General features: G+C 40.0%; 2 protein-coding genes across 4 annotated transcripts in view; one reads left to right on the forward strand and one right to left on the reverse strand.

The window, feature by feature from the left end:
• Window positions 1-26: 26 nt before the first annotated feature.
• SKP2 (S-phase kinase associated protein 2) lies at window positions 27-11691 on the forward strand. Of its 2 annotated transcripts, none has more exons than XM_038171043.2 (10): window positions 27-177; window positions 345-616; window positions 1597-1708; window positions 1992-2135; window positions 3115-3249; window positions 4572-4670; window positions 6304-6431; window positions 7030-7081; window positions 7749-7856; window positions 9363-11691. In XM_038171043.2, exons 1-10 carry the CDS (start codon window positions 170-172, stop codon window positions 9574-9576), a joined length of 1272 nt encoding a protein of 423 aa, XP_038026971.1. In that variant the 5' UTR covers window positions 27-169; the 3' UTR covers window positions 9577-11691. The 2 variants fall into 2 exon arrangements, with proteins under 2 accessions (XP_038026971.1, XP_071887583.1); XM_072031482.1 differs by having other exon boundaries at window positions 32-270.
• Window positions 11692-12171: 480 nt separating this feature from the next.
• Window positions 12172-27750, reverse strand: part of NADK2 (NAD kinase 2, mitochondrial) — a 33016-nt gene continuing 17437 nt past the window's right edge. Inside the window, exons 5-12 of one of the 2 annotated variants that reach the window (XM_038171048.2) lie at window positions 26516-26599; window positions 23177-23313; window positions 22188-22266; window positions 19754-19849; window positions 18131-18186; window positions 17991-18044; window positions 17401-17524; window positions 12172-14984 (exon numbers count right to left, since the gene is read on the reverse strand). In XM_038171048.2, the coding sequence (XP_038026976.1) occupies window positions 14846-14984; window positions 17401-17524; window positions 17991-18044; window positions 18131-18186; window positions 19754-19849; window positions 22188-22266; window positions 23177-23313; window positions 26516-26599 (769 nt within the window). In that variant the 3' untranslated portion in view covers window positions 12172-14845. Of the gene's footprint in view, window positions 14985-17400; window positions 17525-17990; window positions 18045-18130; window positions 18187-19753; window positions 19898-22187; window positions 22267-23176; window positions 23314-26515; window positions 26600-27750 lie in introns of both variants that reach the window. The other variant, XM_038171047.2, reaches the window with a different exon arrangement.

The raw sequence follows: 27750 nt of genomic DNA on the forward strand, positions 1-27750 counted from the left end.
GCGCAAGAGAGGCGCCGCCGGACTACAACTCCCGAGAGGCTTTGCGGCGGGGCGCCGCGCGCGCCTGTGGCGGGAGCAACATTGTCCTGCCGCGGCTCCCGCCGCCGCCGCTGCTGCTCCCGCTGCTGCTGCTGGTGCCGCTCCCGCTCCCGCCGCTCCCGCCGCCGCCATGCACAGGTGCGGGCGGGCGCCGCGTGCTCGCGGGGCGCGGGCGGCGCTGAGGGAGGCGGCGGGAACCGCGCTGAGGCGGACACCCGCGGCGGGCTGGCGGTGCGGCTCCCTTTTTTTTTTTGTTCTTTATTTTCTCTTTTTATTTTTTTTATTTTTTTTTTCTCTCCCCTCAGGAAACATCTTCAGGAGATCCCCAGCTCCGGCAGCAACGTCTCGTCCGGCTTCGCCTGGGACTGGGAGTCGGGCAGGACGGCGGAGCTGCTGTCGGGCATGGGGGTGTCGGTGCTGAGGAAGGAGCGGCTGGGCAGCGAGAACACCCCGCAGGAGCTGCTGGTGGCCGCCTGCTCCCCGCACAAGAAGCAGAAGGTGAAGGAGAAGGAGAAGGAGAAGGAGAAGGACTTCGTCATCGTGCGCAGGCCTCGGCTGCTGCGAGAGGCAGAGCCAGGTAATCCGCACGGCTGGCACCGCCGCCTACAAAGCCCGTGCTGCCACCTCTGCTTTGATCCTGAAGCAAGGGGCTCGATATTTTCGCATAAACATCTCAGAAACGAGAGGCTGAGCCCTGGAGAGTGAAGGATGTGGGTTTGTACATCTGCACCCGTGAAGGGAGGCGGAGGGGCAAGCAGCTGTACCTGTCCTGTTGGAGCTGAGCCATGGGCGCTGCTCGGGACCCTGCCAGAGGGCTGCAGGCACGGGGTGTGAGGCTCCTGGGCCTCCCTCTGGTATCAAAATGGGTTTTCATCCTGTCACCACTACCTAATGCAAGCTAGAGAGCTCCCTGCAGACACAAGGCTGCTGTGTGAATGGCGGGAGTGTCCTCAGGTGGCCCCTTTTTGAAGTGAGGGCGAGTGGTGGGTCACAGGAAGCTGTTCGTGAGCTCCACCATCCAGAAAGCTTTCCTAGGTGAACAGCAGCGCCTTCTGGAGCTCTGCATCAGCTCCTTACAAGTCAGAATTGTACCACAGCCTTGCATACAGTTCATGGGGGGTGGTAGTCCGTGTGAGTGTTTCAAAGAGCACTTTGTGCTGCCTGCCCGCTTTGTGTACCGTGCAAATGGACACCTCACCTTGGGCCCCCTTCTGGGAGCCTGGTGTGTGTAGTGAGGGTGGGTGTTTCAGTAGGGGAAATAAAGGAGACGAGTTCAGTTCTTTATTTCTGAGGTGACCTTGTAGACTTGTCGTACCTCTCCTGCAGTTGAGAAAGCGTACAGGCCTTAGAATACAAAGGAAGTGGTCGAGATGCTCTTGTTTCCTAAAGGATCCTTCTTCAATGAAGAGCTGAAAGGGTTATGAGTAGTGATGTATGTACAGCCCAGAGACAGACAGACAGCAGTGCTGCGTCTGACAACCAAGCCAAAGGAGGCATCTGATTAGCAGGCAAAAATAAGCCAGCCTTAATTAGAATGTGTTCACTCTTTCCCTAAAGGTGTTTCTTGGGATGCACTTCCAGATGAACTGCTATTGGCAATCTTTGCATATTTGCCTCTAAACGACCTGCTGAAAGTTTCCATGATTTGCAAGAGATGGCATTGTCTCTCGTAAGTATTACTTATCATCATGCAGTGCTAAGAACTTTGTTTGCTTCCACATATTGATAAATTATTTGGTTTTAATCTTGCTTATTCAGATGTAATTCAATTTATTCTGTATGTGGATTAGAAGTATACGTAATCAAAACCAACTCAAATAGTTTAGTCGTATTAAATTTTATCAAATGACTTTCCCTCCTCTCAGTCTTTCATGGCAGTGAAGACTTTGTATGGTTCTACTCACAGTTCTGACCCTTCCTTGCTAACTAATGAATAAAACTCTGCTCCTTAGGTTTGATGAATTTCTCTGGCAGACCCTTGATCTGACTTGTAGAAATCTGCTGCCAGGAGTAATTGGACAGTTGCTACCTGCAGGTGTTACTGTTTTCCGCTGCCCAAGATCATCTATTGGGAACCCACAGTTTAAAACCATGAAGTAAGGCTTTTCTTTGTGTACCGGATCCTGAAACTGTCTCATATATTCACATTTTCTCTGTGTATACATAGTTAAAACATCTCCACCAGTAGTAGCATTTGTCATGTATCTGAAGAGTGACAGAGTTGATCAGTGGGTGGGAATGGGTTGAAATAAGATTTGCATTCATCAGTCAGTTATTTAAAACCAAGCTAGTCTGATTTTTGAAGGTATATTTCAAGTACAGGCATACACTTGCAAGTTATTTCTTGTCAAACCAAAAATTGTCAGTCTTTTCAGCATTTTTGTGTGTGAGCTCAAAAAAAAACTTTAAATCCAACAGGATAGACTTGCAGTGGTTGCAGTGAATCCTGTAAATACCTCAAAGATAAAATCATAGAATGTCCTACATTGGAAGGGACCCACAAGTTGGAGCATCAAGTCCAAATCCTGGCTCCCTGAAGGACCACCCAAAAATCAAACTGTTGAGAGATTTGTCGAAAGGCTTTTTTAACTCCAGCAGCTGGGTGCTGTGACCACATCCCTGGGGAGCCTGTCCCAGTGCTCGACCACCCTCTGGGTGCAGAACCTTTCCCTAACCCCCAGCCTGACCCTCCCCTGTCCCAGCTCCATGCCGTTCCCTCAGGTCCTGTCTCTGTCCCCAGAGAGCAGAGCTCAGTGCCTGCCCCTCTGCTCCCCTCGTGAGGGAGCTGCAGGCCGCCATGAGGCCTCCCCTCAGCCTGCTCTGCTCTGGGCTGAGCAAACCAAGGGACCTCAGCCACTCCTCATACATCTTGCAGTGTGATAAAGTTTCAGTAGTTCTGGCTGGTAGCTTAGCAGTAGGGCCAGTAAGCTTAGTAATATGAGCAGTCTGTAGCTAAAGTACAGAAGCATAGTAATTTTCTACATGCTTTTAGAATATCGGGTATTTTATGATAAGTGGGATTTGTGGAGCTGGATTTTAATGCAATTTTAGTAACCCGCCTTTCTCCTCTTCCAGACCTCTTCGAGTTCAACACATGGATTTGTCGAACTGCACAGTGTCTGTTCCAGATCTCCACAGTATTCTTTGTCGGTGCGAAAGACTGGAGAATCTCAGCTTGGAGGGACTAGTGCTTTCTGATGACATCCTCAGGTAAGTAATACGTTTGGCAATACTTAGTAAATAACTTCTGTTTGGTGACACTATTTTGTGCAGGCAAGTGAGAGAATGCAGCTAGAGTTGCCCTGTGTGGGAGTCTTTTGAAATGACCAATTGTAGGCACCAGAGTTACCTGATGGGTTAGGTAAGCATCATCTTTCCTGTCTATCCAAGAGATCAGGTCGGGAGGAAACCTCACTCCAAAAGAGTGAGTGAATTTATGGTGTGTTTTTTTTTTTTCTGTTCTGCAGGGTAGGGGGAACCTAGAGAAACTTCTTATCTCTGTAGGTCTTGTGTGTCTTTTCGCTGTTGCTGCAGTGAGGCTGCACAGCAGAGCTACTTTTATTTTCTAGTTTTTGTGCCCACAAGATAGCTTGGTGTTTAGTGTACATATTCGTTCATATTTTAAGGGGTTCCAGCAAGTCTCCTACCAGATTCTTTGTATGCTTTTGCACCATTTCTCACTACTTTGTTGACCCTGACAACGAGTATCTCAAAAACTGCAGACTCTTCAAGGCAGATGAGCTGTTTTTTAGTTAAATGGGAAAGGCACTGCGGGTGTGCAGTCAGCCTCCTGTTCAGTCTCTTCAGGTGATTGCAGAGGTGCCAGGGCCCATCTCAGATGGCTGAGGCTCTGGGTGTCCCGCTTTCTGCTTTTGAGCTTTCTGGTACTTTACTCGCACCCAGAAAAATACCAGAATGCAAATAAACCAGTATTGCTTGGTTTGTGATGCTGGATAAAAAGCATCTGAAAATCATGTACTAATTAGGCACTGATTACCGAAGTTTATTGTCTTGTGTGCAAATACAGGTACAGGGGTGTAAGGTTTTTTCGTGGTGTCACCAACTGCATGTCTGCCATAGTCTTGTAAACAAGTGCATTCATGAGGACTGTTTGGAAACGTGTTGTTTTTGTTTTGTTTGTTTTTGTTTGTTTTCTGGAATAACCTCTATTCTGCAGAGAGGTAACTTCCGAAATGAGTTTATTGTTTCATCTTTTTTAGAGGTGCAATCATCTCAAATAAGCTGTGGTGTTTGTTTAATGAGATACCACAGGAAATGGTGGAAAATAATTGTTTCTTTTTCAACATTGTTTATAAATATATACGTGTCCTTCTCCAAGCTGTGCTGTGATGCAGCAGGTACGGAGTTGAGATCCCTAGTGATTCTTAAATAGGTCAGTTTACAAAAAATGCAGTGCTGTGTGTTTACTAAATAATTATGTGCCTGGAGTCTTCGCTCTTAAACGTTACCACGTATCCTAACAATGTTCCAACGTTTGAGTTTTATCAAGACTTTTTTTTTTTCTTCTACAGAAGCGTTGCTAAGAATACCAATTTGATACGACTAAACCTCTGTGGGTGCTCAGGGTTTTCTGCAGAAGCCCTGGAGTTGATGTTGAGCAGCTGTTCTATGTAAGACAAATATAGCTTTTGGTATTCCTGCTTACTGTTAGTCCTGAGAAAAATTAGCCTTTTTTATCTTCCCATCATCATTCCAACTATACTTATCTCTTACTACCTTTTTTATGAGCCTGTTTATATTCTCAAATGCCTAACAGTTGATGATTTGCTGAATAGATAGATCGTTTCCTTCTATCCAGTTATTTTCTTCTTTAATAGCAAAGATGTACATCAGTAGTTATGTGTGTTTCCTTAATCATTCTTATAGGATGTCTTGTTGGATGTCTTAAAGGAAGTCTTGTTGGTTTTGAAAACCCACTTACATCCATTTGATTATCAAGTAAATTTGATTTTCTCTGTGAAAGCAATACGTCATCCTCACAAAATGTGAAAGTGTGTGTTTTCAGGAAAGCGTAGTCTGAGAGCTGCCTTTGCAATCAGAGTACAGCATAAATGGCAGAAAACGTTGTGCCCTTCTATCCATGGTAGAATAATCCTTCAGTTTATGAAGTTGCAGAGACTAAACCATCTGCTGGCAGGAAGTTGCTGAATTGTGCTCCCGTAGGTCTGGGTTTTACGCCCTGATCTTCACTGACTTCTTGTGAGATGTTGGACAATCTACTTCATTTTTGCTTCTGCAAAACCATGGTTTTAATCAAATTGCAGCAAGATAGTGGACAGACAAAACCTTAATCATTCTCTGCCTCTCATGGGTAGACAATGCTTCTGTTGCTTGGTCTGATTGCATGGATCACGAACTCCTTAGATAAAGGCAGTCTCTGTACAGTGCACAGCAGATGGCAAACCTGATCAGGGCTAGGAACGCTGGGACAACCTAGGATCATTTCTTTTATGACAGTACCGCGTTTGTTGGCTTTGTCACTGTGTGTTCTCCAGTGATATTTTGGGGGAGGGAAGGCTTTTAATTTCTTTTAACATTTTTTTTTCATTACATAACAGTTAACAGGCTCTGGCTGTGCTGTTTGCTGTGCATTTGTCATTGGGTTACATCCACAGCAGCTAAACACAAAACAAATACTTTGTCGCTGAGTGGTGATGGGCTATAGGTAATCAAGCATGTAGTCGAGTTAAGGTCAGAACCTGGCCCATGCTAATATAAAATTATAAAGTATTTTATGCTAATTAAAAGTAATTGGTCACCTGACCAATGCTAATAGTGAATAGCAAAAGGCTTTTTCTCCTCTCAATGTGAACATCTGTTCAGTGGGAATAGATTCAGGTCAGTAACCAAAAGCAAGATGAAAAGAGTGTCTCACTTCCTACAATATTAGAGAATCATTCTGTCTGGAAGTGGGCTTGGGAGATCACTTCAGCTCTTTGCCCAGAGCAGGGTCTAAATTCATCAGTGGCCCTGCTGATGAGGAATTTCTCTAGCTGGGTCTCAAAAACCTCCAAACACAGAATTCAGAGCCTCTTTGGGCAACCTACTCCAGTGTTTAATTATTGCCATGGTGAAATTTGTATTCATTAATATAGTAGCTTTGGTTGTAGGTGTATTACAGTTTGAGTTTTGGTATTTATACATAAGTATATAATGTCTTACAAGTATCCAGGTAATACTTGTAAGACAAAAAAACTTGTATTTCAGTTGTTCCAAACAGCTTTTTATTCATTTTTTGTATAGGTTGGAGGAGCTAAACTTGTCCTGGTGTGACTTTACAGCCACCCATGTCAAAGCAGCAGTCAATCACGTTACTTCAAAAGTAACCCAACTAAATTTAAGTGGATACAGACAGAATCTACAAATATCAGGTAAATAGCAGCATGACAAACCTTTATCCCACTAAGGGATAAAGCAGCAGGCTTTATATCTTCTTCTGATTGGCTTCTATCGTAGGTACTGGAAATATTCACCAAGACTGATTTTTTGCTCTGTGTAGCTTGATGTTCTCATTGTCAGAGACTCTTACTCGTGTCACTGGCTTAACCATGAGGAGCGAGATAATTTGTCTTCTGAATTTAAAAATGGTTAAATGGAAGCTCAATTGAAAGGTGTAGCTTGAAATCTGAAGTCCTATAGGCAGGAGACAGTGGATCTGATGTTCTCCTGTGAATCAGCCTTTCAGATATTGTGGGAGGAAACTTAATTTTTGGAGTCTTCTTAAATTAAGGCTTCTGCTGTTGTGGCTGCTGAAGGCGTCATCCAGAAAAGTACAGATATAATTACTTAAGTTTCACCATGACATAATGTCCTACAAATCAATATCAATTGATTTGGAAGGCAAATAATCTCAACAATCAACATTAACTATTTACTTGCTAATAGCTGCATAAATGGAAATGTGTATGCTTTATAAAGCATGTGTGTCTTATTACTGAAACATGAGCTGACTGTGTGACCTCTTTTCAGATGTTAAAACGTTGGTGGAAAGATGTCCTTCTCTTGTCCATTTAGATCTAAGGTAAGAAGTCCCGTGCAGCTAGTCCTTGTGTCTGTAGGGTTCGGGGGATTGCTAATGGTATTGCTGTGCAGTAACTGTATAGCAATAATGCGTAGTTGAGTAGGGTTGCACATACAAAAATGCTTTCTAGGCTAAACCTACAAAAGATCTACTACCTGCTTAAACTGGAGCAGGTAACTAACTTAAATATTTTGTTCCCTTAGTGTAAAAGTTACATATTTAAAGGATTTGTTAGCTAACAAGTGAAGCAGTCAATAGGTAGAACAGAAGGAAGCATTTAGGCATACAAAGCTCATGAGCTTGGTACCCTAGTGAGTATTTCATTCAGCTCTGACATGGCCAAAGAACCGTTTAATAAAAGTTATATTTTGACCTAGTCAGTTACAATCTTTGAAATCTTGATGTGTAAAGTGCCTTTTCATGGTGTGACTTCTGCTGCAGAACGTGTACCTGCAGAGCAGCTGCTGCTTCACTTGCACTTCAGTGAAGGGCAGAATCCAACACACACTTTAGAAATAAGCTACTTTGTTTTAAGGAAAAAATATCTCAGTGATAGAAAAACAACTTGATATTCATTAAATTTCTCAGCCTGAATTCTAGAGATAGCAAATTTACTGCTGCTTTATACTTAAAGGACAATTTCTAATTCATGTGTTCTCATGTACAGTGACAGTGTGATGTTGAAGCCTGAGTGCTTCCAGTATTTTCATCAACTCGTATTTCTACAACATCTGTGTCTTAGCCGATGCTACCAAATATCACCTGCTGCCTTAGTGTAAGTAATCTCTTAATGGCTTTGGTTTGCTCTTCAGAGAGGATAAATTAATTTAAACTTGCTTTTTTTTCAGCCTAGGAATTGCAAGTATTGTTTGAAAAGCTTGCTGGTAGGATTAATTAAATTCGAAATAAGGAACTGAAAAAAAAAAAAAAAGCACCTGACTACTAGATCATGTACATTTGAGAATACAGACTGGAACCAAAGGTATCTGAGATAATCTTTCCATGGTGTCAGACTGTACTACTGGAACTTGCTGCTCAGCACGTGCATCGTGTCTCCCCTTATACTGCTGGAACTTCTTGTGAGGTTCCAGTCCTGACAATGACCAGTGTTAGTGTCAATATTAGGCTTTATGCAGCTGTGCATAACTTTCCTTTACAAGACTTAACACAGTGCAGAGTACTTGCTGACCAGTGTCAGAATCTGTGTATTCCTTTGCTTTTGCGTGCACCTACCAGTTATTGGTTTCCACTGAAACACAGCTTGGAGTTGTGTCCTTGTGTCTTTTTTTTTTTTTTCTTTTTTCCTGCGTTTTGTTATTATATCTATCCATCTTTATCCTGTTTTGGGTCTTAAAGAATACACCCTCAAGTACAAGACTATCTTTTCACCTAAGAGTCTTGTAGGATGCAGTTTTCTCACTCTTAGACTGGGCAATAATCCACAGCCTCTTATTGCCCAGCTTTTCTTGGTGCACAAGCCTGTGGTTCTTTCCTTTTGGGATTTTGTGACAAACAGGGCACTTCAGAACCAGGCTCAGTCCTTAATAATAATGGATGTGTAGGAACACAGCATTTTACTGCTTTAAAATGGTTTGCACTGCTTCTCCTCACTCCCTTCTCTAACTATCTTGTGAAGAATACCCTGTGCTCGAGCAGAAGAAAGAGGTTGTGAGGGAAACAAGACTCAGAATCTGAAGAACTTTTTCTGTCCTGCTGGTAGCTGTCATAGAATCATAGAATATCTGAGTTAGAAGGGACCCACGAGAATCATAGAGTTCAACTCTAGAGTCCCCAAAAGACAACCCAAACATCAGGCCATATGTCTGAGAGCGTTGTCCAAATGCTTCCTGAACTCCAGCAGCTCGGTGCTGTGCCCACTGCCTTGGGGAGCCTGTCCCTGTGCCTGACCACCCTTTGGGTGCAGAACCTTTCCCTAACCCCCAGCCTGACCCTCCCCTGTCCCAGCTCCATGCCGTTCCCTCGGGTCCTGTCGCTGTCCCCAGAGAGCAGAGCTCAGCGCCTGCTCCTCCGCTCCCCTCGTGAGGGAGCTGCAGGCCGCCATGAGGCCTCCCCTCAGCCTGCTCTGCTCTGGGCTGAACAAACCAAGGGACCTCAGCTTTTCCCATACTCTGGACCCTTCACCATCTCTGCAGCCCTCCTTTGGACACTCTCTAACAGTTTTATGTCATTCTTATACTGTGACACCCAAACCACATGCAATACTGGAGGTGAGGCCACACCAGTGCTTTTAATAATCAATTTCTTACTGCTCTCTTTCTAGAGAACTTGGTGAAATTCCAACATTAAAGACTCTTCAGGTATTTGGAATAGTGACTGATAGCTCCCTACAGCTCCTCAGAGAAACGCTTCCTGACATGAAGATCAATTGTTCACATTTTACAACTATTGCAAGGCCAACTGTTGGCACTAAAAAGAACCATGAGATTTGGGGCATCAAATGCAGGTTGACACTGAGAACCCCTAGTAGCTTATGATCGTGCATGGTGGACGTGATGGACACACTGCGTGTAGTGAAGATCATGAGAAGCAGAGTGATGGAGCACCTCTAATCATAGGACTGTTTTTATAAAATGTTCTAACTTGGTCTTATGCCTTAATGTAGTTTTATAAGTATTTTTATACTTATTACACAAGTAATAAGTGTAAAAGTGGTATAAGTGGTATAAAGGAGCTATTGTGAAGTTTTTTACATGCCACGAAGGTAACTTCTGTTTTTTGCATTGATCTAGGAAAATATGAAAAATAGGAAAATATGAAAAATAAGAAAGTATGGGCTGGAAAGTCCATTCAGAATAATCATCTGTAAAAGTGGCTAACAGTTGGTCCATGTTGTGTTGCCAGGTTTTCCTTAGCGTGTTAGAGAACTTTTGTGTACTTTTCCTTGCTTTTATGAACTTGAAGTAGGAATGTAATATCAAAACTTCTTATGAAAGTTCTGTTCTTTCAAAGAATAATGTCGTTTGGCTGCACTTAGTACAGTCGCAGAAATCTTGCAGGAAGAAGAATCACAGAATCGACTATCCCGTGTTGGAAGGGACCCATGAGGATCATCAAGTCCAACTCCTAGCACTGCACAGGTCTACACAGAAGTTTAGACCATGTGACTAAGTGCACAGTCCCATCACTTCTTAAATTCAGACAGGCTTGGTGCAGTGACGGCTTCCCTGGGGAGTCTGTTCCAGTGTGCAACCACCCTCTCGGTGAAGAAACCCTTCCCAGTGTCCAGCCTAAACTTCCCCTGTCTCAGCTTGACGCCATTCCCATGGGTCCTATCGCTGGTGTTTACAGAGAATAGGTCACCTGCCTCCCCACTCTCCCTCATGAGGAAGTTGTAGACCGCAATGAGGTCCCCCCTCAGCCTCCTCTTCTCCAGGCTGAACAGGCCCAGTGACCTCAGCTGCTCCTCATACATCTTTCCCTCTAGGCCCTTCACCATCTTCGTCACCCCCCTCCGGACGCTCTCCAACAGTTTCATGTCCTTCTTTACTGTGGTGCCCAGCACTGCACGCAGTACTCGAGGTGAGGCCGCACCAGCAGAGTAGAGCGGGATGATCACCTCCTTCAACCGACTAGCGATGCCGTGCTTGATGCACCCCAGGATACGGTTGGCCCTCCTGGCTGCCAGGGCACACTGCTGGCTCATATTCAACTTGCTGTCAACCACAACCCCCCAATCCCTCTGCGGGGCTGCTCTCCAGCGTCTCATTCCCCCAGTCTGTACATATAGCCAGGGCTGCCCCGTCCCAGGTGCAGGCCCCAGCACTTGCTCTTGTTAAACTACATGCAGTTGGTGATCGCCCAGCTCTCCAATCTGTCCAGAAGGACTCAAAGGGTTCTAGCGCTCAGACCAGCAAGAGAACTGCACTGTAGTAATTATGAAAGGAAGAACTTCACTGGGTGCTGTTAAGAGATATCCGTTTCTTTCATATTAGCTTGTTTTCAGTATCATTTAACTTCCAGCATCTTCAACACTATCTGCTGGTCTTACTAATTTTTTGTGACAGGAAAAGCTGACTAACTGGTGAAAAAAATAAATAGGAAAAAGCAATTACTTTACATAAAACTTTGATCTCTATTATCAGTGTCCTCCTGCAAGAGCCTAGAATGTTCTAGGCATAAGGCGAAGCATTATTTGAAGTACTAAAGCAAAAATTTGCACCCTGTGAGCAAAAGTAGGGCATGAATATGCCATTGCTGTTCCCATAAACACAATAAGGAAGTGGTAAAGTTATTCATGGATGTTTGAAGTTAGTAACAAGTTAGTGCTGAAGTAACATCACTGTGGGGCTGTTGCATAGGTATAGTATCTTCCCATCTGAATCCAAAGATAAAAAGTTCAGGTGTGTCTATGTACTAGTGCAGACCAGATTGTGTGGAAGATTGTACTTTTTCGGTTTGCAGTTTAAGATTTGTGTCTTAAACTACTTTAAGAGAAAAATTAAATCTATTGTAATGCTTCTCTCTATATACAATGTAAACCTATACAACTTGTCATGCATTTAATAAGGAGCTAAATTGTGATACTGTACAAAATGACTAATGATTTGCCACCAAATCACGTGGTATGAATAAAAAAGCAGAACATTGGATATTCATTGGATAAAGAAATGTAGTTTAAAGGACGTTGTATCACCACCTACACACATAGAATTTAATAGAGTACAGTGCTTTAAAAACCCTGAACAGAACAAGGACAGTAGTATGGCTTTAACTAGGAGGAATAGTCCAGAACATGTTTTCTGAAGTACTAGCTAGGTTCAGTGGTGGAAGAAGACAAGTGTCTCTACTGCAGGTTTATTGGTTGTGATGGCAGCTGCAGCAGACACAATTCATGTCCTCTGGGTAAGGTGCAGCACTGACCTTTACCTGACTGAAAAAGTTGTTTGTTAACCCCAAGAAATCAATACCAACAATTCCCACATAGATAATCCTCTCTATTTTATCTATTGAAATAAAGCATGAGGACATAGGAACCACTATAAAAAAAAAGAAACAACCCTGCTCTTAGTAAATGAAAGAAAGCTGAGCACATTAAACACTTCAAAAAAAAAATGGGACAGCTTCAAGCATCTATTAAATTTTTAATTTTATTACATAATGTATAAACAAAAGGCAAAGAATGACAGGTTTAGTTTAGCAGAACACAGAATTGTGGACTGGCACTAAATGAAACCACCGTGGATTTGATTCAGTGGGTAGGAGGTGCAGAGTTCAGTGCCAGTCCAGGCAGATTAAGTCAGTGTTACACCAATACTCAGTCCTGTCACAGAACACTGTCTACCAGGTAAGTTGTCTGTACTGCATTCCTTCGTAATAAAGGATTTTACAGTTCTTTAATTAAAAAAGGTAGCTGCTTACTGATTATCTATTATAGATCTCTGACCCTTCCCAGTTATTTAAATCAAGCATTCACCAGTAAATGCTTCAACAGATACACAATTAATTACAGACAAAACCAGTAGAGGCCACTCATGAGTAGGTCAGGTTTCCATTTTGCTAAGTAACGGTTAGGAACTTAACTGTGAAATTTAAGCTCTGAACCAGGTTGTACTTCGGGTCTGCAGGACTTGAACACATTGCCTTTTTAGTATTAGCATTCAGAAAACGGAATGGCAGTTATCTTTATGAGCATAGTAACCAACTCAGGCTAATAAGTCTCCTTTAAAACACTACAGAACAAATGTCTGAATAAGTAGGGGCAGGATCTCTGCTGTAAATTTTTCTGTACAGGTATTCAGGGACTCTCTGAATACCTAAATTCTTAACACCAAATAAATCTCGGACCTAACAGTTATTGGTAAAGTCCAAGGAAGTCATAAATTAACATTACTGGCATTATTTTTTGAGTCTTAACAGCAAATTGACTAGCATACTAGACCAGATACACGTATGCCATCCTCAACTAGCTATAGAGGGATCAGGAATAACTACAACACCTTAGTCTCTGTGCAGCCAACATTATAAAGAATATTTTGCATCTTCACATTTGGGCAAATTTTGCAGACTATTTCAGACATTTTGAGTTTTACTCTGATAGTTCCTGAACTTGACAAGTTTTCAAAGAATATTTGGTTACTTTACTTTTCCCCTTCTGGTCTGCAGTCCTGATAACGCACATAGATATTACAAATAAATCAATCTATGGCACACTTAAACGGTGAAATGTGCACAAAACAGTGATAGCTTATTTTTTAAAAGTTTCAGCAGAATCAGATTTCTCCTAGAACTGAATGGAATGGTCAAACCCATTTCTTCTAAGTTCTGCTTCTGAGTGAATACAAAAAATTAAGTAGCGTAAGGGAAAAATCCTTTATCCACTTTTTACATTCATAGAGTTAAGTTTACTTGTTGTGAGTGGCAATAAATACACTGATTGGCCACATCCCCATTGAACCTGAGAACATCTGTTACAGAAGTCTCTTCATTCAGAAGTAGTTTGAAGAAAACTCACTTTTGGAAATAGTTTTTTCCTAGTAGACAGGAAGAAAAACATCTGTTTCAAGTCATGTACCAGAAGAGGTACTACATCCCCACTGTAGGAATCTTCATTTTGTCAAATTCTGCCCTCATCTACGCGTTAATCAGCACAGACTTCCAAGGGCAAAGTTCACAGTTTCTCTAAAACAGTATCTAAAAAAGTCACTTCCTCTTCTACAATCAGTTGCTTATATAACATACATAATCAGAGGCATATAAAATCAAGTTGCCAATTAAGTATCAGTAAAATTCAGCATAGGATTGGAAAATTAAACTTTCTGGGGAAGTTAATGAGGAACCACATAGGTATTAATTTGTGCTCCAGCTACTAGCACCCAGCACATCTCATTTTTCTGTAGTTACAAAGGAACTCGGAAGCTAAAATTCCAAATCATTTAACTTTAAGCCCTCATCTTTCTTCGTGATACCTACCTACATAACACTGCTGAGACTGAACACCTGCCAGCCAGCTTGTCCATTCAGGGAAGGAGTATGTCTTAACTTCAACACATTTTCTGTGTTTTTTTATATTTATTAAAGGGCTAAAGAAAAGCCTTCAGTTTCAAGTCCCTCTCTACCCAAAAGTTAAGAGCAAAGGTAAGAGCTACCTCACTGAATTTGTGAAAAGAGCTTCTAGGAATTAAACCGGACTTTTACCTTTGATGTAAATCTACAAAGTAGAAAAAAATACTGGAAGAGCCAAAAAATTTGTCATGAGTTGTATGAAACTACAAAGTTGTAAAATTTTTGAAAAGCATACAAAAGGTTTGCATTTCCATTTCTAATGCCAACATCAGGAATTACCAAAATCTATATATCCTTGCATCAAATCACTACATTTTGACAGTCAGCTTTTCTACAAAAGTAGATGTGTGAAGGTGTTTAGTTTTTTAATCTCCCACACTTATTAAAAAAACTGTACATCTGAATATTTAATGCTACCGACAATATTTGAACCCATCCTACCTATATTTAAAAAGATGTTCTCTCATGTTTGTCTTACAGGTTAAAAAATGTCAATTTTCACTGAAGTTAGAGGTAAGACCTCAGATACATTTCTTTTATACCAGATGCAAAAAGAGCTTAAATGTCAGGCTTTTAAGATTTCCCCAACCCAAGGAATGAAAAGCATCCCAAGCTTCCTCCAAATGCTCTTGCATCTAAAAAAAGCCAACTTCCAACTTAATGCAGCATTATGATGTGCTGTCTATCTCCAGGGGTTCTCTCTGGATCCAGAGTTGCTTCAGCAGAAGACACTAGGGTCCTTCATTCTTCCAGCAGAACAGTACACAGTGCGTCCTCCGTATCGATCAATATGGAAGCTATCGCCCCATCATTGAACTCAAACGATGTTCCTCCATCTACAACCATACATGCATCCCAACAACGGGAACGAACGCAGACTCTGCCAAAATAATCACAAAATAGCCTGTAAGCAAGGTGTGTCACACAATAACTTAGCTGAACAAAGAGACTGGTTCTTGAATGCTTCTCTGCATGGATCAGTAAATGCTTAATCACATAGAAGCATACTTAAGAATTTAGCATTTAGAATTTAGTACTAGGATCCCTGAACCTGTCAGTGCTTTGTATAGACAGAGCAGAGCCCAGAGAGGACCAAAGGAACTGTTCAAATGCAGCCTGTTACTACAGGAGTCAGAGGACAGCTTATATGCATAATAATGAAAACTGAAATTTAGCTACATTTTTAAACACAGCTCCCGGTGATACCGCTTAGTGATTTGCTTGGAAACAGTTTTACATTAATTTAGCATGATTCTAATGCATGGCCTTCGTGTTAAGAAGAACATGCAGTTTCAACCAGCAAGCTGAAATTCAAGTAATTTGGATATTACTGTGTACTATTTTGCTGTATGAATCATTCAGAGAAGAGAAAGTAATTTCAAACACAAAGCTGAAGGCCAGAATGCTTGCTGCACAACATTGTAATTAGGTAGGGCAGCAATTTCCTGTCAATATTAGAGTGTAATTAGTGTGTGTTTAGCCTAATGGAAAAATCCTGTATATAATTTTAAGGCAGCTATTCTATGACTGGTCAAGACAGAATAAAGCTACTAGCGATCTTCCTCTTCACTCATCATTAAAAGTGAAATTAACTCAACTGTCAGAACTTATCCTTTCAAATATGTAGGAATTGAGAACAGTAGTAAATATGGAGTTCTCCAAACAATTTATTTATTATTATTATTTTTTTTTTTTTTTTAACTTTGCTAGATGGGAACTCACAGATTTCAGAAAAGCTGCGGACTGCAATCTCACGTGAATGTGCTTGACTGTTCAGGACTTAGGCCTTGGTCTAGATAATCTCCTGATCTCTAAGATATAATCATCAATTACTCCAGTGACTTAAATTTTCATTAAGACACATTTTTCACAAAGATTAAAAACTTGGAAGCATGGCCACAGCGTCAGAGCTTAATGGGTCTGTGCATCAGTACAACACAGCCAAGTCTGAACAATGCAGAAGAACCTGGAGGCACATTTTACTCCTCCATTTCACTGTGCAACTAAAGAAAGAACAAAAAAGGCAAGATCTCTAGCACCAAGAGCTAAAGGCCAGCTGTGACCAAAAGCAAAAACTACTTCAAGAAGAAAAAACGGGCAGATACCCCTCTTTGGTACACAGACATTTGTTGCTCCAATACAGTTTTTATAGTATATCCTATGCTGATGACTATTTTAAATAAAGACGGGGCTTAAACTGTAGCATCCCCAGATGATAATCCAGTTCTTTGTTCCTATTCTAACCTCTCTTCTCACAGCCTCTTAAGATTTACTCAACCTGGAGATCTCCCAGATCAAAATGACTAAGAAGCAGTAAACACTTAAAGACATGACTTGCACAGAGTGAGCCTCAAATATAGTAATAATTAGTCCCAGTAGACAGACTTCTTTTATTACCGGGTCATAAAGTGTTGCAACACTGATGTGGCTCAAATAGGAGGCGTCTCCAAGTCAAGGCTCCTTTAAACATTTGTTTTGACATAAAAGGTTGAATTAGCATTTTGTTAATACTGAGACACTGTATTGTTCTCAACACAGTTGATCTGAACATACAATTAACAGTTGCATGTGTTTGTATTTACTTAATTGTGGTGAGCTCCACAAAAAGAGTCCCAAATTAAAATGACTGAATTAGAGAACAGTTTAGTTTGGAAGTGCATCTAATCCTTCAACTCAAAGCAGGCCTTACTTCAAAGGCAGATTAGATTGTGTAGGGCCTTGCCCAGTCAGGTTTTGACCATCTCCAAGGACAGCAACCTATTCTACTGCCTGACCTCTGATTCTCACTGAAAAATATTTGCTGATGTTCTATGGGACTGTTATATCCTACTGATCATGGCTGTTGCCACCTCCTCTTTTGCTCTGAAGAGAGTCTGTCTCCTCTGTAACCTGAAGACAACAGCTGGATCTCCCATGCTTAGTCTTGTCTTTTCCAGGCTAAACAAAAATACATTTTGTCTCTCTCCCTCATATACCATGTGTTTCAGCCCCCCAGAAATCTCAGGGGCCTCTTCCTGAATTCACTCCAGTTTGTCAATGCCTGTCTCATAGTGGGGGAAATGGCATACACCCAAAGCTGGGCACAGTGTGATTCTTTTACTCTCTAAGTTTGTGCATGGATCAAATGTTGCAAAAGTATAACCCAGCTTGGAAACATTTTCTTCCTGTTCTTACAAGAATACTCAAGCCCCTCAAAACACAAACTGGTAGTTGAAACATTTCAAGTGAAACTCCTGTGTTACTTCAACGAATTATACAATGAAAAAAATCTTCTGACTCCTACAGCCACCACTTACTTTGAAGAGAAGCCACGCTGCCGACTGCTTGAGAAAACTCTGTTTACAATAGGTTCTCGAATACTGAAAAACATCTTTGGTTCTTCTGGACTATACAGCAGGGAGTCATTGTAATCATTTGTTACTGTAAATAGAAATCAGACATTAAGGTTTTTTTTTAGAGAAAGTTCGTTATTTTTCAGAAACACACATTTCTCCAGGAAAGGGCAGCTTTCCTACCTAGAGATAGTATTTAGTCTTGCCAAATGCTTAATAGCCTTCATCTCTGAGATGATACAATTTTACCAAAGGTTGCTTTCAGCTCTATTGCATGACTAACATTCACCAACTCTCTTCGGGTGACTAAATGCTAACTGTTTAAAATCTTAGGAGAATTGAAATTCTCTTGAAGATCTACACATGGAAGTCTAAATTAGTGCTTTAATATCAAAGGTGAGAAGCGTTTCAACAAATGATCCTAAATAATGTTTGTAAGACTAATATTGCAAGAGCACTAAAATAGTGGACACGTTATTGAGTAGTAGAGTACAATCAAAAATGAACTAGTCAGAGTTAGGATACCTTAAAGAAGTATAGAGTTTTTCACTAACCTTTCTGTATTAGTTCTGTGTTCAGTGGTGTATTCAAGCTTCCATGCTTTTTAGCTGTTGAGCCAAGAGAAAGAAAGAGCCCTCATTAGATAGGAGTATCTTTCTGTAAACTTAGCCAGTAATGACACGTGTTCACTCACCGATATTAAGGATCTCTTCAACAGCTTGATTTGCTACCTTGTTAATATTATAGGACCTAGACAGAGAAGTAGAAGTCTTGTTTGCTAAGCAATACAATTGAGGGGGGGGAACAAAAAAACCTACCTTGCATACAGATAAAGGACTAAGTTCCAGACATAAAGAAAAAAAAAAAAAAGAACGCTGTTAAGTCTGAGTAGACAGCAGTCTCCCTCCTGGGCCCAGGTTCAGAAGGGATTTAGGTTCTAACTGCAGCCCCTGTGCAGTAGTACTGTGAATGTCTCGGTTGCACAGTTCGCAGTGGAGCTTACAATCCTCAGTCAGCACTTCTGTTGTGGTAGTAGAACACCTCAGACTGCAACAGACATCCACTATACACATAACAGACTATAGAAGTGCCAAGGATGTTTGTCCAGGGCTACTCCCCTTACACTTACTGCCTACTTGCAAACCTGAATAAAGGCACAGGAGAAACTGAGATGCAGTCTGAAGTTATTCTCTCCCCTAACTAGTTAACAACCTTTTGTGCAAGTTTTGGCAGCTGAAGAAGGACTTGGACATTTAAATGCCTCTCAGGGTGAGGAGGACTGAAATCCCAGCAGGGCCCCTAAACCACAGACTAAAGATCACCCAGCAATCTTGGCGTTTAGAGAGGTTCAGGAGCAGACACCAATTGCAGCAATAAAAATAGGCAATCCTGGAATTTGGTCTCTGGTTCTGAGACTGCTCAGTACAGAACATACAATAAGATAATGAAATTCCTAAGAACAGCTTTGAACCAAGGCTGTACATTTCCAAGGTACTGAACACTAAGAAAGTTCTCCTAGCAATCTGACAGTTTCATCCTTGGCAGCCTCCAAGACCAAGTTATGCCCACTGAATACAAGATTCTGAATTACAATGAAAAGTAAAGTCCAGTAACCATGGCTACAGCATGAATATTCACTTTTGAATTTCATTAAAAGCTTCAGTTTTAGTCCATCTTAGCCTGCCACATAAATCCAGGCCCTGTTATACAACTTTAAATGATAAGGATAGCCAGATTTCCAAATGGAAGAGGCTCCCACTTCCCACACATCTGAGAAAACTAAATTGATTAGACTTGTCCGTAGTATTGAAGCTTGTTTAAACTGCAGTTAAGAAAATCTACCCCTTTGATTAAGCTAGTACAGCTCTGGTTAGATATACTCTTCTGCACTTAAGGGCAATATTTTGGCAAAGAGACTCCCTTTTCATTTAAGTTTGAAAGAGAAGCTTGGAAGAAGAATGGAAAATAGATGTGCCAGAGAACACTTAATACTATTTCCAAGTATGTTTTCCAATTTTCATTAAAACTTAGATTTTTATAATGGCTTTTTGAGCTGTTTCATCTAAACATTTTAACCAACAAGACTAGTTCAGAGAACCCCTGGACATGCCCTGCCAACCAGTCAGAGCAGGTCTTTCCATCACCACTCACTCCCAAGCCCTCATCTCACATGCACACATGAGGTGTGCAAGCTCTTTCACCAAAGTTACAGTTAAGGTAAAAGAGAAACTCAGTTTGGACAAAATGCTTCAGCAAAATAGGTGCATCTAGCTTATCTAAAACAGTATTTTGTATCAAAGCAGCATCATGTACTTACCATGCTTTTGATCCTGTTCCAGTGCACACATTGAGCCCTGAACTCTTCTGTTTTTCCCAAGGACCATCATCAACTGATATTTCATAATAGGAGGCCCTATGAAGCGAGAATTTAAAACTGGGTTTGCAGGACTTAAAGTTCTCCCTGAATAAGACAGAACACACAGCCTTATCAGGCACATGAAAATTTAGAGGGGGGTAGTTTCAAATCTGGATGGCAATTTCACAGGCATTGTACAGTGTTTCTGATTTGGCAGCCACTTTTGATACGCTGTTTTACAGTGGTTTTTATAATGGACAAAAAAAAGTGATTTGTAGCATGAAGTTTTAGGCATTTTTTTTCAGCTACTTTTCATATTAAGTTCTGTGTGAAGAACTCTGTGGTTCATCTGGGAATAACTTTGCATACAAGCAGGGTTTGCTGGACTTACAAATGAAACTACAAAATACATTACCTTCCTTGCATAATTGTTGAACTACTGCATAAACTGTGCTTATGCTGTGACTGGGTCTCAAAATTACATCAGGGAACACTAAGATGTAAGAAATTCCAGCATCAGTAAGTAATAGCATGGCTTCAAGCTGAATTCTTGATGACTTCAATAATTAAAAATCCACTGTGATTCTTCAGGAACAGTTTTAGTTTTACAACAGTCAGCAGGCTTACGTTTCCTTCCAAGGTAAATCCTTCCTAAAACTCAGATGTAGTAAGTCTTGGGGCACAATCATCATTGTGCATGGTATTATTTATCAGGGGATTCCTAATCTTAGGCTTGTTGCAACCAGAAAGCCTCTCTCCCATAAGCTTCAGAACATCCAGACATATAAACTACAGTTGTTGATGTTTATAGTGCTTAATACAAACAGTATATAGTCCTCAGATAAATGGATACCCTCTTAGAAACACATGTTCACTGTGTTCAGCATGACTGAATTTCACCCTTCTTAATAAAAGGAGCTTAGTGAATTCTCCTTTGGTGATGAACATTTTGGTCTGGACAGACTAAGAATACAATAGTGTTAAACAGTGATTTAATACTCTTGGTGATAAAGAGCATTGTGTGCACCCTTGAGAAGATGGGAAGATGAGAGAACTGAAAGCAAATTAAGGACACAGATGCACACCTTGATTCAATTTAAGACGTTCTTTTTAAACAAGCTAGGTGGTGTTTTTTGTTCCCTTTGCTTTCCCTGATTTCTTAACTGGCATGAAGAATAAGCCCTTGGAAGATGCACCTAGAGTTATTTTGTTTCTTTATACAGTATACGTGTATTTGAGCCTTAAAAACATGATCCATCTGCGTGACACCATTATTGAAGTCTTCAAGTTCTAGTACCACAAAATGTGTTACTAGAGATTTGTTCCTACTCACATTGTGTTCCACATAGCTTCTAAAATATACAGGAACTAAAGAGCGCAATGTATTTGTGGCATTCAGAAGCAGAGGACTACTGTAAAGTGTTGGAAAGGAGCTTTGTGTTCCTCTATCACTGCATGTTAAATAAATCTTTTAGAATCTTAAAAAACTATATTTGAGTTAGAAGAGAGCAAAATTTGTATCTGTTTGAGACTAATTCCTTCTGCCAGTCTGAGGCTGCAGTCCAGATGGAAGATAAAGCACTCATGGAACATTTATACTGTTTCCAGCAGCAATCACAGTGTCCCAGGCACTGTACAAACACAAGAAGATGTTACACACTAAAGTTTAAAAAAAAAAGACAGACAGTGTAAAGGGAAAGGGAATATAAAATACAAGTAAAAGTTTGGCCAAATCCTGATCAAAAATCATGTCTTAATTCCTTTCCCACAGCCCCAGTCACATTTCCCACATTCTTCTTGCTATCGTTTGGCTAACAGAAATGCATTCATCTTCAGGACAGAAAGGACAGTCATAAAGGTATCTTGCATAATGCAGTACCAGTATATGATACAAACTGTTTTCTTTAAATAAGGAAGTGTCAGACATTTTCCTGAAACAACACAGTTTCAGACAAAAGTAGGCTTATACCTTTGCCTCTAATGACAGAGAGGCAGGGAAAGGAGAAGTTGTTAGTATTTCAGTTTGGTCATGCTACACTTACAGAGAGAAGAGATGCAGAATTTTGAAGATTTTGAAATCTTCAGTCCATGGTAAAGATAGTAATTGAAGGTATTTGATGAGATAAGAACTAGTCAGGTAAGGAGTAAAACAACAGAGAAAATAACAGCCAGGAATAATGAAGGATGAAATGGCCAGAGCGGAAAACAGAGTAACAAAAATAAACATTACTGCACTTAATCTCTGAACACATACTTTGTAACCAGCAACAATCCCATCAGTCTTATTCATGGTCTAGAACAGCAAAGACGTCTCAACAGTGATTGCCCATTGCAGTGCCGTAAAAAGAAATGAAGTTAATTGTGTCCTGCTGCAACAAAAAATAATTACACATACCTGGATGAAAGAGATTCCCCAATGAAGACTTCATTGAGTGCTCTCACAGGTAAAAGATGTGGACCAGAAACGTCAGATCCTACAGATATTGAATAGAGCAGTGTTAAATCAAAGCTCAAAAACGCAAATTTTCAAAACCAACTCATCACTCACTGGGGGACACACTTTGCTGCCTCGTTTTGCAATCTAGATGTTGTTCTCAGTGTTCAGTTTTCTTCAGTGACCCACGTTTTCAACTGAAAAGTCTGTATCCAGTTACAGTTCTTTACTGGAGACTACAAGTATTTGAACCAGTCATTTTCAGATATTGCTTTCCCTGAAAACTCATGGGCAACTAGACGGATGTCTCTTCTAGAACTCACTCAAAGTGACTTAACAGATGTTCTGAATCAAGTTCAAAGAACTAGACTTTATATTGCAGGTAATTAAAGGGGGCCAACAAATTGTTCATGTTGATCAGGACCTCTCAGTGAGGAAATGCAGGGCCAGACAAGTTAAGCACAGACTCTTGCATCTTCAGTACACCATAAAGAAAACAACTGAAAGTGTTTAATGACTTAGGAATTACCCACTGACAGATTCTTATTTCTCTTTTCTCATTTGCTTGCAGGCAGAGTGACAGTTTTTCAATTGTGAGCTAATCTACCTCAAATTCACCAGATACTAAGAATCCTCATATGCAACCTCCCCCCCACACATGCATTTATTGTGGACCAGTTGGATACACGGTAAATTGTTCCTGTGGTAACCCCAAGTGTCTAAGGTAACCCCAAGAGACCATTTAATAACAAGCTCAGGTATTCTGCCAACAGGTAATATTGTTTCAAGATAGTTATATAAGTTGTTTATATTGAAAACTAGTTCTAAATTTATAGTCCAGAATAAACGTATAGAAACAGACAATATTCCCTTCTGAAAAAAAAAATCTACCTCCTATTCAAAGTTATCATAGCAAAGTGATTATATTCTTGTGATGGACTTGAACCTACTTTGATCCTGGAATCTTTCATTTATGTGAGCTCTGCTGTGTTGCTCTTGGCTTAGCTGCTGTTCATGTAGATCTACAGGCACAGGGTTAATACCAGTTCCTTCAAGATACAGTCGGATTCTTTGTCGCCACTGCCACCTAAGAGAGGAGAAAAGTTTGTGTCAGTATTCAAAATATTTACTGTAGAATTAGCTAGGATCAGATTGTCTTGAAGACACAAGAGTTTCACTGGTTCATTTTCAAAGCAGAGCATCTTAAGATTAAAGGTTAAATATATTCAAGGACATATTTCAAGTTTTATAGCTTCCACTATCACTTCTATATTTATAAAGTTAATCATCCCCAAAAATAAATACACTTATTTGTTAGCTGATGTTTTTTGTGTGTAAAATAAGATGACATTGACCAAAAGATGTCTGCAAATGTTACATTATACATAATAACATTTATTTTTTTAGAAATGTGATTCTGTCTTATGAATTCATGACTGATACAATGCATTTGAGAGCAACAAGCTCACAGGAATTTATATTCATATAAATACCTTATAATGAATATATTTGTATTAATACTTGCTCTACTTTCTCTAACACTTTGCTTATATTCATAGATGTCCAGAAAAGCAGCTCTATCCATCCCTTTATTCATAAGCCCCATAATCACCCTCTAATTTTAATGATCTCTCCTGGCTTGGGAGCTTTAGGGTGCTTAAGAGTACTTAAGATGGAGAAAGGATATAAAAGGCATGCTGTTACATCACATCATTCAGATTTTTATATTTTTTTCCTAGAAATCAATTCCTTTTTCCTCTTATAATTTAAATATTACATAAAACAAGATAGAAATAGTAGTTTTGATTCAGAAAGCAAATCACAAGGAAGCAAATCACATCTTTTCCCAGTTCATGCTGTTGGTATTTGGATGACAGTAGCCCGCTTACATGTTTCCTGAAAATTACACCAAGGAAGACTCAGGCTTTATAAAAATATACTAGTTTTTCTTCATTGTCATTAAGACAACATCGCAACTTTGCAGTAACTTTAGCCTTCAAACCTATACAATAAGTTCCTTCAACCTTTTCTGAATTAACACAACTCTTTTTCATGCACCTACAAGTGCAAAATTTTCTAGAAATTCTGGGGTCATTTTCCCATCAGCTTTAAGTTGTTCTTCCCCTTCTGAAATAACAATAATGAAATCTACATATAGTGCACCATCTGAAGCATTACCACTGTTGGATAAAGAGGAAAAACTATTCTGTACATCTTTCTTATGACTTGTGTCTATACAATCTTGCATAACATTTGATTTTTCTGCAACATTGACATTAATTTGCATTCAGTTTGCAATCAGTACAATATGAGATGTTTTCCTGAGAAACAGTGGCCTGTCACTGTCCATCCTATGTTCATGCACCTGATTTGCTAATCAGTAACTGCAATACTCTGTGCTTGGCTTCAGTGTCTCTGCACTGAACAGCAAGCCATTTATTACAGTATGCCTCAAAATTTGTTTGGATTCTAATCCTCTCTTCCAGTGTTTTTACAGTTCATGCCAATCTGACCTATACATATATATATATATGTATTAATATATATATATATTAAAGTCTCTTTACTTTCTTCATCCCAAGAAAGGATGAAAGGATGACCTCAAACCCAGAGGTCATCATTCTAGAACCTCGCCAAACACATCCTTAGAAAAATTATCTATCTACCCTTAACTTTTAAGTATGGTTTTAGGTAGTCAGGCAAACAGCTTGCAGTGGGTATCATTACTTCCTCAGAATATTCATGCTAGAACAAGCCAGAAATCCTATAAAATTATAAAAAGGTAGCCTACTATTGCATCTCTATTCTGAGATCCTGTTACACTGCTTACCATCATAAAAAGAAACAAGGGCCATTTGACATTGCATGTTCTTCATAAATCAGTGAGGTTAGTTGTTACATGGAACAACAAGGTAAGTGCTTACACAGATTCTTCCACTAAAGTGACTTCCACAAAGGTCATGGATAAGGACAAGGAAAGAAGAAAAATGCTCATTTCCTGTCTTGAGCACCTCACCATCCTAATGGTACTCTGAGCCAACAGAAATTCTTTCAGACAAGTCGATCCAGTTATCCTCCTATTAAAAAGATTCCTTAGGCCCAAATAAATCTGAGAACTGCGAAGTCAAACACCTACTCAGGTCTTTGCTTAAGAACATCAGTTTCAAGTCACACTTATTCTGAAAAAATAACCGGAAAGATCCTTTCTGTTTCACTCTGGTGAGGCTTAAGCTCCCTAAGAGCAGTAAGAGGAGCATCAGCAACAAAAATTTAACATGGCATCCAACAAAATATTACAAGTGGTTAGAGTATCAAGGGAGTTTACCTGTGTTAGCACTACTAGCTTTAACCAAACTACTTAGCAAGATCGCAAGTTAAACCTGCTGTTTTCTAAGCCCGGGAATATTTGATTTCAAACTACCTTCTCATTTAGTAAAGCTACTGAAACCCACTGAGTTAGTTATAATCAATCCTGCTGACTGTATTCACCTCGTTCTACAATTATTTTATGTGGCACAAATACAACAACAAACTACAAATCAAATATGCTGTACGTATGAACAATAACAACAACAAAATAAACAACTGCAATGTATTTTAATGTGAATAACTTACTTCTGTTGATTGTTTGCCATCACAGAAGTATCCTAGAGTGTTAATACAACACAGAAAAATGGTTTGTTTTTAAATAGGAGTTTATGAAAAACTGTACTCTAGGTTGTCCTTTAAAATTCAGGCTTGCTTCCTCCTTAGTTTAAGTAAGATCATTATTTTGAGAGTATCTAGTATCGAAAGCATCAAGCTACCTTTATCATAAAGAAAAGCTTTCCCTAACACTACTCTGGTAATAAAATTTAAGCCATTCTGGCTTAATCACTACAACCATCTGCATCAAACTGACCACTTCCTAATAGTACAGACTTCATTAGCTTCTATTAGTATGGCCCATCACTGTACTACAAATGGTTAAGAGTGTTAAAATCTGTAAACCAATACATCCTTTACAAGACTACAGTTCCTCATTTATGCATATGCTAATTCATAAAATAAATCAATTATTGAAGGTCACACCAAAAGCAGTTTTTCCAGGAACTTGTTATCAGCTTTATCCTTTGTGGTCCCAGCCCCTCTCTCAACCACAAATGCATTTCTCAACATAGTAAACATCTAAAGACAATTACTCGAGGCATTAAGATTTTACTAAGCATCATCTGCTTCTTATGGATTACACATTATTATGCATTTTCCAATCAACATGTTTTGTAAAACCAAAGATCACTAAATCGTACCTGAACTCACCACGATAAAGCTTCTGTAGTGCTTCAGGAAATGAGTGTGTGTATCTTACAGGCAAACACAGGTGACCCTCCGATCTGGAAGCAAACAGGAGTAATGATGATGAAAAAGTACAGTATTTTGGTCCCCCCCCAAAAAACAACATAAAAAACAAGCAAGCTCTTTCAGTTACCCAAAGCAAAGCTAGGCTTTTGACCTTTATGATTCCCTACTATTTCTACATACATGGTACATTAGCAGCAATACCCATCTTTCAGTTCCTGTGATGTACATGTGAGACATCAGGATCTTTCTTCCACTTTTCCCCTAAGAAATAGTTGTTCAGCAGGTAAACCCACAAGAATACACAGGTACTAATATAGCACCTGTCACCATAGTTCTAGGCAAGGAATTCAAGCTTAATAAACCTTGCAAGTTAGAAAGAGTATTTTCCATTTACATATAAGTTGGTGATACCGAGACAGGTAGGTGACATGCCTAAGATCAAAAGAATCTCATGTCAAAGCCAGAAGACTAAACACTGCTCCCCTTTCATGAGTGATATTTGATAACTTGAAGGCACTTGTTATTTGAACCCTGTTATTCAGGCTTGATACTGTTGAATATCTATTCACAGCATTTGAAAAGTTTTGGAAGAGGAACATGGCATGCAAAGAAAAACTTTTTGGCCACTGCTTTCTTATCTGCTAAGATTTGATTAACTGGAAATATCAGATGCAAAAATCTAAATCTGGAAATCTCGTCAGACAGAGCCTTGGTGAATTTTGAGTTTTTACTTGCCATCCATTTGAAGGTTATACCAACCAGGCAGTACTAATACACTGTATCCACCTGCCCAAATCAATCTTATCACTAGGTGAATGGGAGTTTATAAGAGGACAACTAAATGCCATTAAGTGGCTGAGGATACGGCGTCCTCTGAGTTCTGGAACGGTTTACCCAACAAAACCAGAACAAATTTAATTTGTTCATACCCTAACAGATTTCCAGTAGGGTTCATCTTCATAAAGAAATTAAGTTTCTGAATGTTCAGATAGCACATTTAGTTGCTTATGTTAAGAAAGTCCCTTTTCCAGTCACTAGTCTGTACTACCATCTCCAGCCACAAGCTACTGCTCAGTAATAAACCTAGCTCCAAGTACAGCTGCATTAATGTGAAAACAGCTGTGGCAGTTGAACACATCAGTGCTTATCCAATGCTTCCTAATGTCCTCACAGATGAGGGGGG

Source organism: Anas platyrhynchos, chromosome Z, assembly GCF_047663525.1.
Source record: "Anas platyrhynchos isolate ZD024472 breed Pekin duck chromosome Z, IASCAAS_PekinDuck_T2T, whole genome shotgun sequence".
NCBI lineage: Eukaryota > Metazoa > Chordata > Aves > Anseriformes > Anatidae > Anas > Anas platyrhynchos.